The sequence below is a fragment of the Idiotropiscis lumnitzeri genome, chromosome 17, assembly GCF_059441095.1.
Source record: "Idiotropiscis lumnitzeri isolate Australia: NSW breed Sydney's pygmy pipehorse chromosome 17, RoL_Ilum_1.0, whole genome shotgun sequence".
Classification (NCBI taxonomy): domain Eukaryota; kingdom Metazoa; phylum Chordata; class Actinopteri; order Syngnathiformes; family Syngnathidae; genus Idiotropiscis; species Idiotropiscis lumnitzeri.
Window position 1 is genome coordinate 5,633,109 of NC_142407.1, and position 18,246 is coordinate 5,651,354.

At 39.0% G+C, this 18,246-nt stretch overlaps 1 protein-coding gene across 4 annotated transcripts in view; it reads left to right on the forward strand.

Annotated features, from left to right (window-relative positions):
* gabrb2b (gamma-aminobutyric acid type A receptor subunit beta2b) overlaps window positions 1-18,246 on the forward strand; it is a 50,030-nt gene that overhangs the window by 1,979 nt on the left and 29,805 nt on the right. For all 4 annotated transcript variants that reach the window (XM_088278926.1, XM_088278927.1, XM_088278928.1 and 1 more), the window contains one exon: window positions 16,204-16,424. In XM_088278926.1, the coding sequence (XP_088135052.1) occupies window positions 16,204-16,424 (221 nt within the window). The remainder of the gene's footprint in view (window positions 1-16,203; window positions 16,425-18,246) is intronic.

Sequence of the window (18,246 nt, forward strand, 5' to 3'; positions counted from 1 at the left end):
TCTTGGCTTAATTATCAAATTCCTGAAAGCAATTTAAAACAAGCGCATAGACAATTTAGGTTTTATCATCACTTCACTAACCACAAACAAGTTAATCTCACAAATGAAACCGATTTTTGTGTTTGTATTGGCCATCCCCTCACTGGATCCAACAGGGCGTGAAATTCTGATCATAAAGGAGGAGGAGCACACAATCCTTGGCTTTGTTTAATGTGTAATCAATTACAGTCTGCAGTGTGCATTGGGCTTTACTCCTCTGGGCTAAAGATTGTTGAATGTATTGAGTTAACACTGATTTATTTGTTTGTTTTTACGTCGGGATTAGATTCAAATGACACAGGACACGTTCGACCCACAAAACACCCATTCATTGCAAAGTGTTATTAAGTTCAAAGTACAGTAAGAGTCAATTTCTGTCTCTAATGGTACACGTTGCACTAATGCATCCAAAAGGACTATTTATTGGACTCCCCAGTTTTTCTTGGCAAGAAAGCAAAAGGCTAAACTCTAGAAATGCTTCATGCACATAAACTGGAACAAGGGGTGGACACAATCTGTCCAGGAATGCTGGTCAAACTTCAATTTTTTCAGTTTTCCTCACACAAACTGATAAAAAACATAAATAATATATTGCAGGGTCAAGTTCTAGCCTTAAAACCTAAATTAGCTGCACAAGCATTGAAAGCAAAATTAACTTTATAAACTGTCCAAGGAGTTTAAAAGAAAGTTAATAATTGAAATGGTACTAACTTAGTCTGAACTTAACTCAATGAAAGTTGAGTTTAAAGTTGAAAATTGAATTATCACAACGAAGCAACCAGGGTTTTGATAGTTTGAGATTTTTTTGGGGGGAATCCAGTTTTATTATTTTTTAAAGTTTAATATTTTTTTCTATGTTTTAGCTTAGTTTATTAGTTTTATTCTTAGGTTTAGATTTGTAATTGTGTGTTGGTGAAGAACAAGATAAAAAAAAAAAACTTTCTTAAGTATTGTTTGATAAAGTCAACTGCATTCACTCAGTGATGCGGAAATAAATAACTTTAAAATAGACCCTTTGTATATATGTTTAATAAAAATTATAGTCACTCTTCCTTTTTTTTAAACATAAATGTAATTTTATTTTGTTCCCCTTTTTTGCAAAGCACTCATTTTTTTAACAAATGTGTTGTTTTTTTTATTTTGATTTGAGTTAATTTTTAGTTTATTTACTACAGATTAAAAAATGAATAAAAATAAAAAGTCAAGTATCTTACATTTCATGGCAAGTCACAATCAATTATGTCACTGGAGTCTAATAGATGAACATCTTCACGGGCATGAATAAGAGAACCCGCTAAATCCCACCCAAACCCCAGTTCTCACACTGACACATAAAATGGACCTCAGATTATTTTTATAATTATATATTATGAATTTAAAATGCATGTTTTTGGAATGTGAGAGGAAGCGAAGGTACACACAAAAAAAATTAAGCGATTCAAACCCGCTACTTCCACTTCGAGGCAGACTAGCTAACCACTTAGGTCACTGTGCTGGTCGATTAAATAACTTAAATACACATCTCACGAAATTCACATGGCTAGTGGCCACCTGAATATTAACTAAATCCCGTCGCTGCACCTTAAAGAAAGCCTCTGCAAATGTAATTCAGTTTATATTTTAGGCTTGTGGTCCCCAACCACATATGTAATTAAACAAAAGAAAAAAACTTGCAGTTCTAAACATGGCATATTACTAAAAACATTCAGAAAGTGCATTTCTGTGATGTGCATCAGACTAATTCCTGTCGCTAAGAATCACACGCCGTGTGTAGAAAACATTACATGCAACAAACATCGGGGCGGTGGCTGGCTCAGAGGCTTGAAGGGTGAAAATGGATATGAGTGTGTAAGACCTGGGGGTCACATTTATCACCTGGTTGTGTGTGAGGGGGCGAGATAGACACAAAGAGCGCGAGGGGGAGACCAAGAGATGGTGACGCGAATGAGTTGCCATGCGGAAAGCCAAATAGTGTTGGAGGGAAGGTCATGCACCTCGTGCCGCTCAGAGTTCACTGTGCATGACTCAGTGGTGCACATACAAAGAGAGACACACACTCTGAATACCAATGTCATGTTACACGATCAACCCGAGGCAGGTGGTCGGGCAGCTCAACGCGAAGCTAGAATATTCATACTTTGACATATGAGAATCGTGCAAATGCCCTTCTTTCACTGCTATTTCCGGCGCTGCTTGTCAAGTTCTTTTGAGAAAAGCTCAGCAAAGGTGATCCCAAATGGGCTGTCGGCGGCGTCTGTACAATATATCACACAGATATATTATTATGGATGTTGGCTGAAAGGCGAGAAGAGATTATTGCTTGCCATATGATAATAAAAGGGAGGGAAGATTGTGGAGCCACTTACTGGCTGTGTAATATCTCACCCACACCTGAGAGCTTTAAAAATGATATTAAGTCGACTTCATCTTTTTGATGGTAGAGCGGAATGAATGTTAACCCCCCCAAAAAATAAATAAATAAACAATCATCTGATTTTATCCTGAATATGATTCATTTTAGTATCACGACACAAGCTTTTTAAATTGGATTTCTTTCATCGGAATCCAATCACGCCCATGTCAATAAATAAATGTAGAGTGAAGAAATGAAGAGTGAAATGAAGAGAATTAATGCAAATAAGTACAAGTAAATATTTTTGAAATATGAATACAGTGAAACCCCGGTTATCGCGGTTAATGGGGACCGAGACCACCCGCGAAAACTGAAAATCCGCGAAGTAGCGGTGCCCCTTCAAAAATGCTTAAAAAAACCTATACAGGTATACAGTATACCCCCCTGTATACAGTAAACCATATAGAATACGGGTAGAGAGAGAGTGAAATTCATGTTATAACAAAAAAAAAAACAAATTATTATTAAAACTTATTATTTTTTTATTCCCCAGCCATTATTTTTGTATTTATTCAATTACTTCTTTTTGTATTTATTTAATTACTTCGACTTTTACCTGCTGGTACGCCGTCCGGTGTGCCCTGTGAAATGAAAGGTGGTATTCTTCATTTATCTATTTATTCATTTATTCATTCATAACTGACAGCCTCGCGCTCCGCTCGTGCCCGGGCGGAAGAGGTGCTCCTCTTCGGCTTAATTGTCACGCACGCCGGACCTGCTCCCACGAAGCGTGTCTCCGTTCGGTTGAACTCGGTTTCATTTCGCCCCGCTCGTGCCCCGGGCGGAAGGTGCTCCTCTTCGGCGTAATTGCCACGCACGCCGGCCGGAGCTCTGGTACGGTCCGAACCGCGCGAAACGTCGCCCCCGATCGTGCCCGGGGGAACGTGCTCTTCTTCGTCCACTCTCCTCTTCGCCCACGCTCTTCTTCGGCGCACGCCGGCCGTCTAACCGCTCCAGCGCCCCGTCGTGCCGCTCGGCGAAACTACAATGCCCCCGCGGAGCGGAGCGAATGGAGAGCCCCGATCGTGCCCGGGCAAAAAAGTTTTTAATTTTTGAATATTTTCTTTAGACCCGCGAAGCACTGAACCCGCGAAAGGTGAACCGCGAAGTAGCGGGGTTTCACTGTATTTATAATATGTTTTATCAATAGAACTTTAAATGATAAAAATATAATATTACATAAAAAATGTTGGTAGAACATACTGCATGTCCCTTATACATACGTAATACATTTAGACATTTACATACAGTACCAGTCAAACATTTAGAAATGCCTTCAAATTCAAATGGCCTCAACAAATTAACTATTAAACCTTGATAAATCACAGCTGTGAACAATTGGAGGACATAAAGCATCATCCACCTAATAAAGCTGATTGAGAAAATACCAAGATGGGAAACTTTGAACTATCTAAAACGTATTCAGTTTAATAACATTTTTGTTTACCAAATCCATCAACAATAATTTGTTTGTTTGTTTGTAATTTATAGCTATGACATTTCAGAAAAGAAAAATCACCTGGTGTTAACTCTAACCCTTAATTTGTGAAATTCAATAAATATGTTCAAAGAAAAAAACAGTGCAGGAATTAGACCAACAGAAAAATTAAGAATAGTTTACATATATCTCAAAAATGTTGAAAAATTCGTTGACCAGCCGCGCTATTTCTGTATCGTGTTATCATTATTGCTGTCGAAAGATCACGATACTAATTTTGCGAGGTTCACCCTCTGTTTACTGTCACTCACAAGATAAAAATAAAAAGAGCAAAATGTCAAAATTTTTGTTTGTCAATTCTAATCTTCAAAGGTCGATTTAATTCTGGACTTAGTTCGCGTAACGTTTCTTCATTGCCTTCTCCAAGCTTGTCATGCATAATCCATCCATCCATTATTTGTACCGCTTGTCATCAGAAGGGTCGCGGGGGGGTGTTGGAGCCTATCCCAGCAAGCGGGGTACACCTTGAATTGGTCGCCAGCCAATCGCAGGGCACACAGAGACAAACAACCATCCGCGCTCACACTTATACCTAGGGGCAGTTTAGAGTTGCGAATCAACCTGCTATGCATGCTTTTGGAATGTGGGAGGAAACCGGAGTACCCGGAGGAAACCCACGCAGGCACAGGGAGAACATGCAAACTCCAAACAGGAAGGCCGGAGCCGGAATCAAACCCACGACCTGTGCACAGTGAGGTCATCGTACTAACCAGTCGTCCACCGTGCCGCCCCGCCACGCATAGTTACATTTCTAATTGTTTTCTCGGTTGCATGTGAACCGCGATCATTTTGACGACATCTGTGATTCCTGATATCACGAGGTTGTTGTTGGTGTTCCCTGAGTCGATGCAAATCACCATTGCGACAATTTGTGCCGATTTGTGTTTTCTGCCAAAAACAGTCGGGCCGCACTAGAAAAAAAGGACACTGGGCCAAGGTTTTAAGATCAGATACAACAAACAGACCTCCCTCATATGGTAATCAAGCGGCATTCGTCACACAAACAGGCGGAGGGGTGAAATTTCAGCTTACCTGGATGCTGTTTTCCCAGACGGAAAACATTGCAGGAGCTGTCTCGGTGACTGACACCTCACACACTGTCTGTCACTATACAAGCAAGAGCGCACTATTCTGTCAACAGGTATCACACTGATTTGACAACACTTTGTTGCGCCCGCTCACGGCTCTGAGAAGTGAGTGAGGTGATGGAGAATTGAGTTGGATTTTAAATGAAGAGTAAGGGACTGTCACTAGAAGAACTTTTGAGGTGTTTGAGACACTTTTGAAGACCAGAATATAATGTACGTCACTGGCAAAATATCATAATAATATCAACATTATTTTAAGACTTTGAAGGATTTTTTTTTTTAAATGAGTGAGATCTTGAAAAAAGTACACTTACACTAATTTGAATGCAAAATGCATATTGGGCATTAATTAAGTACAAATCCAAATAACTTAATTTTAATAGGTGGCTCGAAGTTTTTTTAAACTGATACTGATGTGCGGGAAAAAAACGGATTCCAACTTTTTGCAGCCATGTCAATTTAAGCCTGGTTTGAAATGTGTAGTGAGGCTAAGGGAGACAAAATATCCTCTGGGTTACTACTTTATTTAAATAACACTTTAAAAAAAACCAAAAAACATCCCTTTCTTATTTCCCGCATGGCGTTCTTTAATAAATTCCGTATAATGAAAGTATACTTTAATGTTCATATTCTGCATGCATTCGGTGCAACTTTAACAATCTTTTGCAGAAGTCACAAGGGACGTTTTGGTTAAGGGGCACACACACATAAAAAAAAAAATGCATTATTCATGCAGGTAGGTGTACCTACATGTCTCCCTGTAGACTTTCACTAACCCATTGTTCTGAATGCAGTGAAAGTACAAACACTTGAAAGCAGCGCTAGCAAATATGATCACTTTGAGCTTCTACAATTCCTCTCACCCACAGAACTCTTACCTTAGATTCACTTTAAGTTGTCTTTCGTCACTGCCTACATCTGCATAAAATTAAGATGCCAAATAAGTGTGCCCCCCCCCCTATTTCCAATATGACAACACAAGGTTGGTGCTTTAGCCCGTGAGGTGGATTAGACTGTTCCAAATCAAATTGGGTTCATCGTCTGACTATTTGAGTCCACCGGCCCTCTGCTCTTTGTTGGCCTGCTCACTCTCACCGTGGAGGACAATGAAGGTGGTGATTCACAAAAAGGTTGGGTGACATATGTGTTTCTCCTGAACTAACTGTGACGATGTATTCCCCTATTTCAGTCTAGTCATCACAACCTCTCAACTGTGGGTCAGTGTGGTCCGAGACGGACACGCTTAGCACTTCACAGCTTGTTGCAATCACAATAATCCAATAGCTCACTGAAATCAACGCTGCTTTATCAGAGCTTGTCGTCGTGACACTCCAAATATTTATTTTTCCCCAAAAGCACAGTGAAAGCGAGTAATAGAAATCCTGTGAACGGAATGATGACTTGTAGCAATGTTTGGAGTCTTTGAACAGGAGACAGAAAGCAGATGCCCAATGTCAGCACAGTTGGAGTTGTAAAGGGAAGTGTGAAACTTGCCAATGTTGAATTTTTCAGTCAGGTTTGAGGAAATGAAAATCTTTGGTCCATAATAGAAAAATAGAAAATGTGGTTCATTGCGGATGTTTTGTGTACGTCTGTTGCATTTCACATTCCTTAAAGCTTTAGCGACACCAATTGCAGTAAATCTACAAAAACACACCCCACGTAGTTTTAACTGTGACGTTGTGAAGTATTCTGTCACCGATAACAACTGAGAGGCGAACGTTCGTCAACTCTTTTCACGTCTTCCATCGGGATTTTCGAGCATTTAATAATCCTGCACTAATAATCTGTGTTGGCCTTGTCCTCGCCTGTCCCTGTCCTCTCTCGCTCTCTCTCCGAATGGCCTTTAACTCTGCCATTCCTCTCTAGAGGCGACACAAAGAGGGCTTGCAGATGCCTCAATTGACTCTAATAAATTGTATGTCGTCCGTTAAGCTGCACAGCTGCCAACTGACCAAACGAAGCAATCCCTGCTACTGGAGCGTGGGGGAGAAAAAAGAAAAACAATAGTGCCGCTAAATTTGATTCTGCATCAGGTTATTAGTTTCTAAAGCGATGTTCAGGTTAAAGTCAATGCTGAAAGAGTAAGAAAATGGTTCCATGGCATGGATGTTTGTGAACTATTTAGGAAAGGGTGCACCAAAAAGGAATACCAGGATCGCTAAAATTGGAGATTATTATTTTACTGTTTGTTCTTTTTGAACAAGCTTTATCTTGATCATCACAGTTTTATATTTTTTATCTTTTGTCTTTTTTTTGGTGTGTGTTTTACATGATTTTTTTCAGGGATTTTTTTCCACATAATGAATTTTTATCAGCATTTTATGAATAATTTGTAAAAACTTAGTATTTTGTTGTGCAGACATTTGATACATTTCCCTACAATGCCCCCCCACCCCCAACACAGGAAAAATAATATTAGCTCTACCAGTGCACCCAATCACTCACACCTTCAGTGATATACAGTCATGGTGTTTCAGGATATATGGATTTTTCTCAACTTCTTACCACTCAATACGACACACTATTATTGTTATGATCATCAGGAGTTAGCTAAGATTTTTTTTTTAAATGAAAAACTGTCATCTGTTTGAATTCGAATGACCAAAACAAAGCCAACACTCATGTACTCAATTTAAAAGTCGAGGATTGACAATGAAAGTCCATTAACAATACATTTCCTATTAAGAAACAAGAATGAGAGGACTTAGCATATTCAAAATCAAATTTCTGTCAGATTATTATTAGTATTACATTTCTCACCCTAATATTTTAATTCTGTAATATTAGTAAAGTGTTCCTGTTTCCTTTAAAAGGTGCCTGGACAAAATGTATTGAAATCAACAGCAAAGTGAGAAATGATAATTCCAAAGACATACATTTTAGGTTCTGTGAATACTCTACATTGTGGACAAGTGTGTTATGCTTGAGCCCTATGATCACTACCGAGCAACATGTGAAATGACCAGGAAATCGAAATTGAGCAATTCGTTTGATGGACTTTGCTTTGGCCAGAGCTTTTGTAATTAACTGTACATGATTTTGGAGAAATTCAAAAGAGCACAACAGAAAGTGATAGCTGCCAGGGAGGGAGTCTGTGTATCCTAAATTAGTTTTGTCAGTCTTGAAGTTAACTGCATCTGTCAGTCCAACTGAACTTGATTAGTTTTGCTGATACAACAATGTAAAACTTCATTATTCATGCTGGAAGAAACGGGACAAATGAAACCCCTGCAGAAGTTTCTGTGTATGTGTGTTTCAGACTGACTCCATGCAGCGCACAAGCTGTTCCAGGCACAACGCTTGAATATGAAGGAGTCCGTATTCAGCTGCTGGGAGACTGGGGAATATATGTCACTCAGCTTGGTGGGGGCTGCCATGTTTATTATTAGGCCTCTTTGGAGAAGCTGTGCCCTCTGCCAGGCTCCTCATAGCCTGTCGCTGGCAGCAAGAGGACAGTGTGGGACAGGAAATTGAAAGCTGCTTGTTGTTGTTGGAGGGCTTTTTGAAGACACTGAAGTAGATGGATGATACTGTAGCATTGGCTGAGGGGCGGTGAGATCACATTTCTCTCCAGTAGGTTTGGGAAAATAAAAGGAATTGCAGAAAATGTATGGAAAGGGAGGTTTCATCGACTTCTTCAAGGTCATAGAACCGCACTTTGATTGAAGAGATTATTCAAGGTCAACTAAGTGTATGGTTAAAAGACTTTTTTTTTTAAGTTATCATTCTCGGACAATAGTTGACCATACCAATCATTGTCTTTTGAATACAATTATATCCATATATATGAAGTACTGTGATGACCCACATGGGAGAGACATTCTCCAGACACCTTTACTTTTAGCGGAGGGGTGAGAGGATGACATGTTCTCTGGTTACACAGGAATGATAGACATGAAAGGTAGTGATGGGTGAATGAAGCTTCAAATCTGCTTCATGAACCAGTTGTAGTATTTTTGCACTCCAGTAGATGGCACTCTCTGTTCAAAATAGGAATCAAAGCACACTTGACTTGCCTTTTTTTTTTTAATCCTTTATGTAAACCAACAGTGCCATCTACAGGACTAAAAAATACAACAAATAGTTCATGAAGCAAATTTGAAGCTTCATTTTCTCATCACTAACGAAAGGGTTGAAAGGGAGTAGCTTGCTGCTTATTTTGACAACAGTTAGTTTTGCAGTGGGGAGTGATTTGCTGAAGTGTGGTTGCATCTAAAGGAAGCACTGTATTAGGGGAGACATATTTTTAGCAAGATTACAAATAATGTAAGGGGACACATATATTTAGCAGGATTAGAAAAATACATACCGTGTTTGCAAATATAAAAGAATAGTACACTGGATTTTTGGTGGGGATTTGGAAAAAGGAATTTATTAATTGATTTACCCCAAAACGTACAAATAGACAATGAGCTCTTAAGATGTTAAAATGGATGTATCACACTCTTAAAGGGGAAGTCAAACACCAAAAATGTTGTTGACAAGAATCTATTCTGTGTAGGCCCACTGATCGAAATGCAGCATTCTGGTTGGTATTGCGTTTGTGGAACATGATGTCAGTAGTAAAATCCACCCATTTCTGTAGATCTCAAGGGGCAGCCATTTTGTCACTTTCTGTCAACTGAGAGTGACATCAAAGTTGCTCAGGGGTCAGATAACGACTAATCATGGCTTTGCGTCAGAGAACAGGTGAGCCGTGATTGGTTGTTACCTGAGCCCTGGCCAACTGTGTTGTCATTTGCAGTCAACAGAAAGTGACAAAATGGCCATCCGATGAGATGACGGGAGGATTTTTGCTGCTTAATTCATATTCCACTAAAAAAAATAAATAAAAAAATAAAAATATTCATCAGGATGCCATGTTTAGACTTACGGAGGCATATTGAACATATTATTGAAAATAATCTTTTGGGGTTACTGTGTGATTAAAGAAGAAATAATGGAAAATGGTTACACGATAAAATAAATAAACCTAGGAGAAGGGGGAAAGGTAAGAGGGATAAAAGCGGCAAAAGAAACCATCTGAGGGATGTCACCGCTCTTGCCGAAATCAGATAGTGGAAGTGGCAAGCTGTGAAGAATAAAAGCAATTTGCATCGCCGCACCGCTGAGCTTTTAGGCGCCTTTCATTTACCCCCTCAAAACCCTCTATCCTTCCTTAACAAGCCCACCGCTCCATTCCTCACCTCTCAAATGGAAAACAGACTTCAAGAGTTACAGGAAGAAAGAAATATGTCACCTAAATGCTCCTCGTTCTGGCCATCTCCCCGCAGAGCTGCTGCTCTTCACATCAAAACAAATTCTCCTCTTTTTACCCGAGTTCCCGTATCTGCTTGAACTTCAGCATATTTTTCTTTCCTGTCTGTTTGATCAATCGCCAGTCCTCTCATCAAAGTATTTTTTTTTATTTTTTTTACCACAAGCAGGTTTCAGCCAGCTGAAAACGGCACAGGTCATCTCGACGGGTGATCGAGGACCACCTGGATCAATTAAAGCCACCAAAGCCCCCAATTTGGACTCGGAAGTCCATCTTTGCTAATCATTTCAAGGAATCATTTTTAAATTAAGCCAGAGGTGGATGAGCTATAAAATGGTTTGGGAGCTCTTAAAAATGAAAAAGAAATGAGTCGAAACGTTGAAACGTTGAGAGAGATTAGGATGTTTTAAAACACTTGCACGATTCATACACTTTCCCAGATCTCTTTGTAACCAGCTCCTCTTGACATCCTAAAGCCTAAATGCTGTTTCTCAGTGATGAGTAACTTCATATATAAATGAGTGAGCAAATGTTCGTTGCGACTGCAACCACATGCATGTGAAAAGAACACGATGAGCTAATGAATGAATGAATGAACGCTCTGGATGGATTCAAGAATAACTGCATTGTTGGCATATAAGGTAATTGCCAAACATTGTACTTTGTCATGTACTTTGTAGGGACTGATTGTGTTCCAGAGGAAATCAGCCGAAATGAGGCCAAAAGAAACAATGTACGGCTTAGTGTGAGGTCTGGAAAAACACATCCCCTATCCTGTGAATAACTTTTAATATTAGTTCTTGGTATTGTTCCCAATCCAAAGGCAGCCATGTGGTGTGGGGGCGGGGATCAGAAGTGAAGGGTTTGCAGACAGGACAATTCTGTGGTCCAGAAGGTTATAGGATGGCGGAGTGTTCCGATGGGATCCGTTACATTACGTTCGTGACGTCGTTAGGCCTTGTTTGGGGGGACTGAAGTCTTCATGAATGCCGCTCGTAACAATTAGTTTGCTCCTGACTATCAGCACAACATCAGAACACATGTGTAGAGGACTTCACAGAATAAAGTCTGTCTCAAAATCATAAGCAAGTGAATCCAGATATGAAATATGAAACATTTCAGGCAACGTGCATCACGTAAGACATGTATTACCGGAAAGTTTATTTTGGAATTTAATGATTCAAAAGTGGAGATAAAGCCCCTGTTCCAGATATTTACAAGACGTCCACTTTAATATTACTTTAATTGATTGATTTGATTTAATCTGCTGGTTTTAATCTCATACACAGTATGTATCAGTCTTCAATAGGCCCCTCAGTTCAGCAAACCTAGTGATGACCCTACATTGCGTTATTTATTATTTTTACTTCTAGAAATTGAGTTTATTGTCTTCAGGTTCATAAAAATTTCAATAATGTAAGATATTGTTTTGAAGCAAAAAAATGCAAAACATTGAGGTGGTATTCACAAACATTTGTATGATGATCCAATAATGTGTGATGCAGAATTAAATGGACCAATTACAGCAGTGCCTTGACATACAAGTTGACTTCATTCCGTGATCAAGGTTGTAATTTAAAACACATCTTAAATGATCATGTTCCTGATGACTTTCTTTGCCCTTGTGTTGGGTGAAACTTTCTGCCCTACGCCTTCAAGGAATAGCACAATGATTGCGACTGGCATGTGCAACATTTTTTTTTTCTTGTGGCCCCCGGGGGCACAAATGTGTCTCCCGGGGACTTGTGGAAAAATGTCAATTTGAGCCCCAGTGCTTCCATGCTAAAATGTTATTTTCTAGGGCCAATGTCAGTCACGGACCTTTCAGATTGTCATTATTTTACCTCCTGGATAGTGATGGGAAAATGAAGCTTCAAATTTGCTTCATGAACCATTTGTTGTATTTTTGAGTCCTGTAGATGGCACTGTTGGTTTAAATAAAGGGTTTAAAAAATGGCAGGTCAGTGTGCTTTCAGCCCAATGTTGAAGAGAGAGTGCCATCTACTGGAGTCCAAAAATACTACAACTGGTTCATGAAGCACATTTGAAGCTTCATTCACTCGCCACTGCTCCTAGACAGTCTCACACAAATTCTGCCTAGCAACAAGAGGACTGCTTGAATGTAATTTAATCCCGAGCAAGTCTGTCGATCGACGTTGTTAGCTTGCAACATAGCCTAAACTCATTTAGATCTACCATGCACAAAATCAGAATGACCGATTTATTGCATTCGTCTTTTAGATAGAGTAATAATTCATAGCATAAACAACATTGTGACTACTTTGTATTGCCTTAGCCTGACATCTCGGAACCGTGTAATGTTCATAAATTATCGTCACTCTTGCAGCATCACTCTTGCTCACTTTTGGTTTTGCATCCCTCTCCCACTCGCTGCTCGTACAGTTTATGTAGTGATGCTCATTACGACTGTTATTATGACAGCCTTACTTGTGCTGCGATCTGCGCGCGCAGCACACTGTCACTGCAGTCGCTCCGCTAATTTCGAGCCTCCTCCTCCCACAACGAGACGAGGCACACAATGCTCGTCTTTTAGGAAAGTTTGGCGAAGCCGCAGTGTCACCTCCACAGAGCCCGCCCTATAAAACAAGGCAAAACTTCCACAAGTTGATAGAGCTGCAATGAAAGGCTGTGGGGGATGACAATGGAAATATTTAAAACCCTGCCACACTTACGCAGCACCCACTCTACTCCACAGTGATTGCCAGTTGTCTATTTGAGATGAATACAGATTTAAAAAGTGGCCTGGAAGTGGTGGGCGGAACTGTGCATTCTGCAGAATGTCTTCAGATAAAGCAAGGTTTTCTAAGACTGCGAGACAGAATGGTCTCCGTGGAGTCTATTACCACAAGATTTTGTAGGATTTTGTACAAAAAGGGATGGATCGTTACAGTTCGCAATTAGACAAGAGGTTAGTTTTCGATGTGGGTCAGACTTTGTAGTGGAGTTGATGTTCGGAAACAAAGCAGGTTTTGATGCAAATCGAGATGAGGAGTGTATCGAGGCATTTCATTTGAAATTTCACTGTAGGAGCCACCAGATCCAGCAGGAGAACAAAACAGATGGAAACAAAAAAAACTTCCTGTGGAAGGTTGCGCTTTTCCAACCGAACGATGTTAAGGACAAACTTTTAACACCAAGTACAACCTGAAAAAAAAAATAAAAAAGTACTTTGAACGATGAACATTATCAGAAAATAACACCAGGATTGAATGAAAAAACATTGCATATAAAAATTAAAGAAGAAATATCTCAATAAATGTTGGAAAACATAAACGTCTACAATCTTAGATGTAATCATTTTGAACTGCACTTGAAAGTTCAATTAAAAAAAAAATTGTAGAGGATTTAAAATGCTTTAAACCACTGTAACATGATGTACAGTCTCAATATTCACACTACAAGTCCAACATTTTATTTATAATATGATCTATGCAGCCCCACAATTCTAAACACGGTATTCTGATTAATATTGCATTTGTGGAATATGAATTAAGAAAATTGGATCCATCTCAGGGGGCGGCCATTTTATTTTATCACATGCTGGTGACTGAAAATGACTTCAGAGTGCCTCAGGGCACATCTTGTGTACGTCACATTACCTGAGCCTAATTTGGCACTCTGATGTCATTTTCAGTCAACTGACAGGCGGAGTATTTAATCTCGTGGTAGTGCATAGAATTTATGAATGTAAAGAATTTTTTTGACTTCACTTGCCCTTTAAATATGTTAAATTCAAATGAATTGTACATACAGGTTCAACTCTACTGAATTGTACTTAACATATGAACTGTCCTGGATTTTTGATAAAGGTTTAAGTCACTATCACACGTTTTAAAAACATAATTCGGCAATACTTTTGACGACTAGCGGGAGCCTGTGTACCATGTGCTCAATCAAAAATCATGAATGAACCCTCACTAATCTGATCTATGCTGACAGTGTCGCTCAAAAAGGATCAAACAATCTTTTCTGTTTATTTTATCTTCATATATGTTAAAATATTAACCCCCTTTTTTTTTTTTACTCAAGTTAGGCGTGCTTCTTAAAATCCCCTGTGAAAAGAATAATTTGGACTATCTTTAACACGTATATACAGCATTGTATCAATTTTACAGATTAATAATGTGCATGCGTTAGTAAAGTCTTAAAATGATCTATATTAGAGAATAGAGTATCTCGTTTAAAATCACTTTGTGGTTAAAAAGCATCCCTTCATCGCCCACACGTGCTGCAATCCACAACATGCCAGTGTGAGCTGTTACATAACCGTCGGCTTGAAATAGATGTGTTGCGAAAGCGGCACGTGCGGCTGAGAAGTTCGTGTGAGTGGGAACAACAAAAAGAAAAATTGTTTATAATCCAGTGACACATCACACCAAGTTTTTAACTGTGAGTTGTTCTAATTTCTCTTACTAAAAATGCTACCATGCAACATGATGATTTATTTTGTAGTTTTACATAAAGCACAACAAGTATGCCAAAATGTGTCAAATTGGAAGTGGATAAAAGATGCTCCCGCTACCCAAACTCCTCCAGGCGACATGCAAGTCCCAAAGGTGCTGTGGAATATCGCATTTGTATCTACCAGGCATGTTCAAAAATGCATGTTCAAGTTTCTTTCCCGGAAAGTGGGTACGTCAGTCAACAAAAAAACTTCCTTGAGAAAAGAAGTTTATGTAAGAGTTGTTAAAAAAGTTGCTATTTCCTGAATGATTGTGGGGGCTGGTGTCCTAGATTTATCATGACGGAATTTCACAGCAGATGAAAATGAAATTCCTTGTTTGTTTATGAATTATTAACAGGTGTCAACTTTGTGAGTATGTGTCTCCAGAAACTTTGTAAAAACCGATACGAATAAAACTCATCATTCACAACACGTTCTGACCTATAAGTACCAATAATTATTATTCCCAATAGTCAGATTTTTTTTGTAACCTGGATTTCTATAAGCATTCAGATTTTGTATTCTTCCTCGCAAGGCCATCAAGCTGGCCCTTGATGATGTGAGCATTTTTTTAGCAATATTCATTCACATATACTCTCACTTTATACGCTAACTTTGCCGCCTGGGGAACCTCATGCCATCTGATTTCTACTAATCCACAATGTTGCAATATTGACAGCAGTTTTTCAGAACGTTGCCATCTGGTTTGTTTTTTCCGCAGCTGTGGAAAGAACAATATATCATGGCTTAATCACGAATCAATGTGGACCACCGAGGCTAAATAACCTTTTCATTCCACGAAGCTCTTACAAATAGGATTTATTTTGACTGTATATGACTTTGATTGTAATTGACTACTTTTTCTGTGGCATAAGGGAACATATGTCTTTTTTGCATTACGCAAAAGGACATGGTTTTTGGATGTAACACTTACTGGGCATGTATTTGGCATGTGAGTTTCGACAAAGGCTCATGCGAAAAATGAACAATGAGAGTGATGACATGAAAAGTGGACCCATATAACTTCGGCTATCGTACACAAACCATTCCAGGAGGCTTTTCCACCTTAGATTTCTTGAGAAATTAATTTGACCCATAAAAAATGATGAAAACAGAATCACCCAACGATACTGAAACAATCGTGCAGCACGTTTCATCGTGTTTTCTCAAGCTCACATTGCTACAAAGAGAAGTCATATCCTTCAGCCTTGTCCTGACAGTTCTTTTTCTTTGTACTTGTGCTGGTACGCTTGCATTTTAAGCGGGCTTCATGTAATGTTGAAGGCCAGGGTGGTTCTAAAATGAAAGCTGGCCATGTAAAAGTATCATCGAGCTGTGTAAAACGCTCGCTTTTAAGAGTAACCCTCTCTCATCTTGCTTTATTCCAACATCCATCCTTTCTGTCCTATTTTTTCTCCTTCTTTTTTCCCTCTCTTTCAGGACTACACACTGACGATGTACTTCCAGCAGGCCTGGCGAGATAAGCGCTTGTCTTATTCGGAGATTCCCCTCAACCTGACCTTAGATAACCGCGTGGCCGACCAGCTGTGGGTGCCTGACACCTACTTCCTCAACGACAAGAAGTCTTTCGTCCACGGTGTCACTGTGAAAAACAGAATGATCCGATTGCACCCGGATGGTACTGTGCTTTACGGTCTGAGGTGAGCACTACTTTTGATATCAACGAGTCGGCAGGTTCTTTCATCCGGTAATTTTCTCATTAGGCACAGATGAGCAAAGTTATTGACTTGAGATGCAACGAGGCCCCAAAGCTAGTAATATAATACTGATCAAGTAACCCGACTATGGCTTTTCATCCAGGTAGAATCTTCAAATATTTCATTCGTTTAATAAAACATTTTAAGAGTACTGAAAGACTGATGATCAGACTAAAGTTTCAAAACCTGAATTTAATTGAGTTTTCTTGCATTCGTATGAAGAATCACAGACTAGTGTGTTTGAACTGGAACAGTGCCCTACATGCAACCCTAATTAGGATAATCGATATTGAAAACACATGGATGGATGAAACAGAAAAAAAATACAACCAATGAATAATACCCAAATGTTTCAAAAGCAATAATAATAAAAAAATAAATAAATAAAAAAAAAAAGATCAATCACAGGTTGAAAGTGACTCCATAGTTTTTAAATGAACTTACTTATTCGTTTTATCAACACATTTTGGGCAGTGGCACCATTCTATTTTTTATATGCGACCATGGCCACTAGAGCAGCATAGACATACAAGGCTCAAAATAAATACATATTTTCTTTGTGGATTAGTATTGGTAGTCAGTGGCTTCTTTGAGGAATGACGATATCATTTTGAGGAGCAAATCTTTTGGATGGTATTCCCTGGGACAAGGGCTTTATTAAACAAAAATGACACAATATAATGACTGTTGAAATTAATTCTTTGTGTAAATAATATTAGTATTTGCTTGTCTAGAAATATTTTTATTGGGGCAATTTGAAACACAAATAAATTTCAATTTAAACTTAGTATTTCTGAATGAGTTGTATAGTGTTTTGGCAAAGCTCAATTGATTTAAAAACAAAAAAAAGACAAGATCAACAATTCTGAGCGCATTTGTTGTGCAGACCTCAAACATCAAGATCAAAACTCAAGATTATTGTAAAATCATAGAAATAATATCTAATATGCATAATAAATATATGAATGCCGGTTTCCAGTTCTGTTTAGTGAGTATGAGTTTCTCTCAAGAGTCCAAACACTTATTAATTTAGTTGCTATTTTGCTGTGTAAAGTTGGATACGCTCCACTTTCATGCGCTTCCAGCCAAACGTCTGTGAAAAATGTAGTCGATCACCCAAGCCCTTAAGACAGGCGTCTTGTGATTACATGTCATAGGTTAGCTTAGCAGTTAGCATGGCCGCAACGGGTTTAGCTTGTTTGCATTGTTAGCTAGCTGCTGCGACATAAGTAACACACCGGGCTTTACTAGGCCTTCGATTACCTGCAGCAGATGATGTGAGCATCCAGCCCAGGGAAGCTTTTTGAGACACCTCGGTGGCGGTTGATTCTAAGTTTTGATAGGGTGCAAAATGCTCATTTTGCCTCACAAACTACAATGCAAATGGAGCAAGATGAATGGATTTATTGGCCAAGAGATTATTACCAAGTTCACATGCCTTTGATCCTTTTGAAGACAAAGTCCAGTACTCTCGAAACTACTTAGAAAAATTTTGAGTGGTTCCATAACTGTGAATTGTGGCTAACTGGAGGAAAAGCCCAATTGATTTAGAGTGCAACACTCCATGTGGCACACCCTCAGACTTATAAAATGAACACCGGTATTTTCCAAGTAATAAAAAAAAAATGTGGTTACTTAATTAAAGAACAATTAAGGAATGACTCTTAAATTCCAATTACTCACTATATTATGGTGTTTAGATGAAGTTCTCATAACCGCTTACGACTTTTAATGACTCTGTTAATGCTGCTTTATCCATATTCGA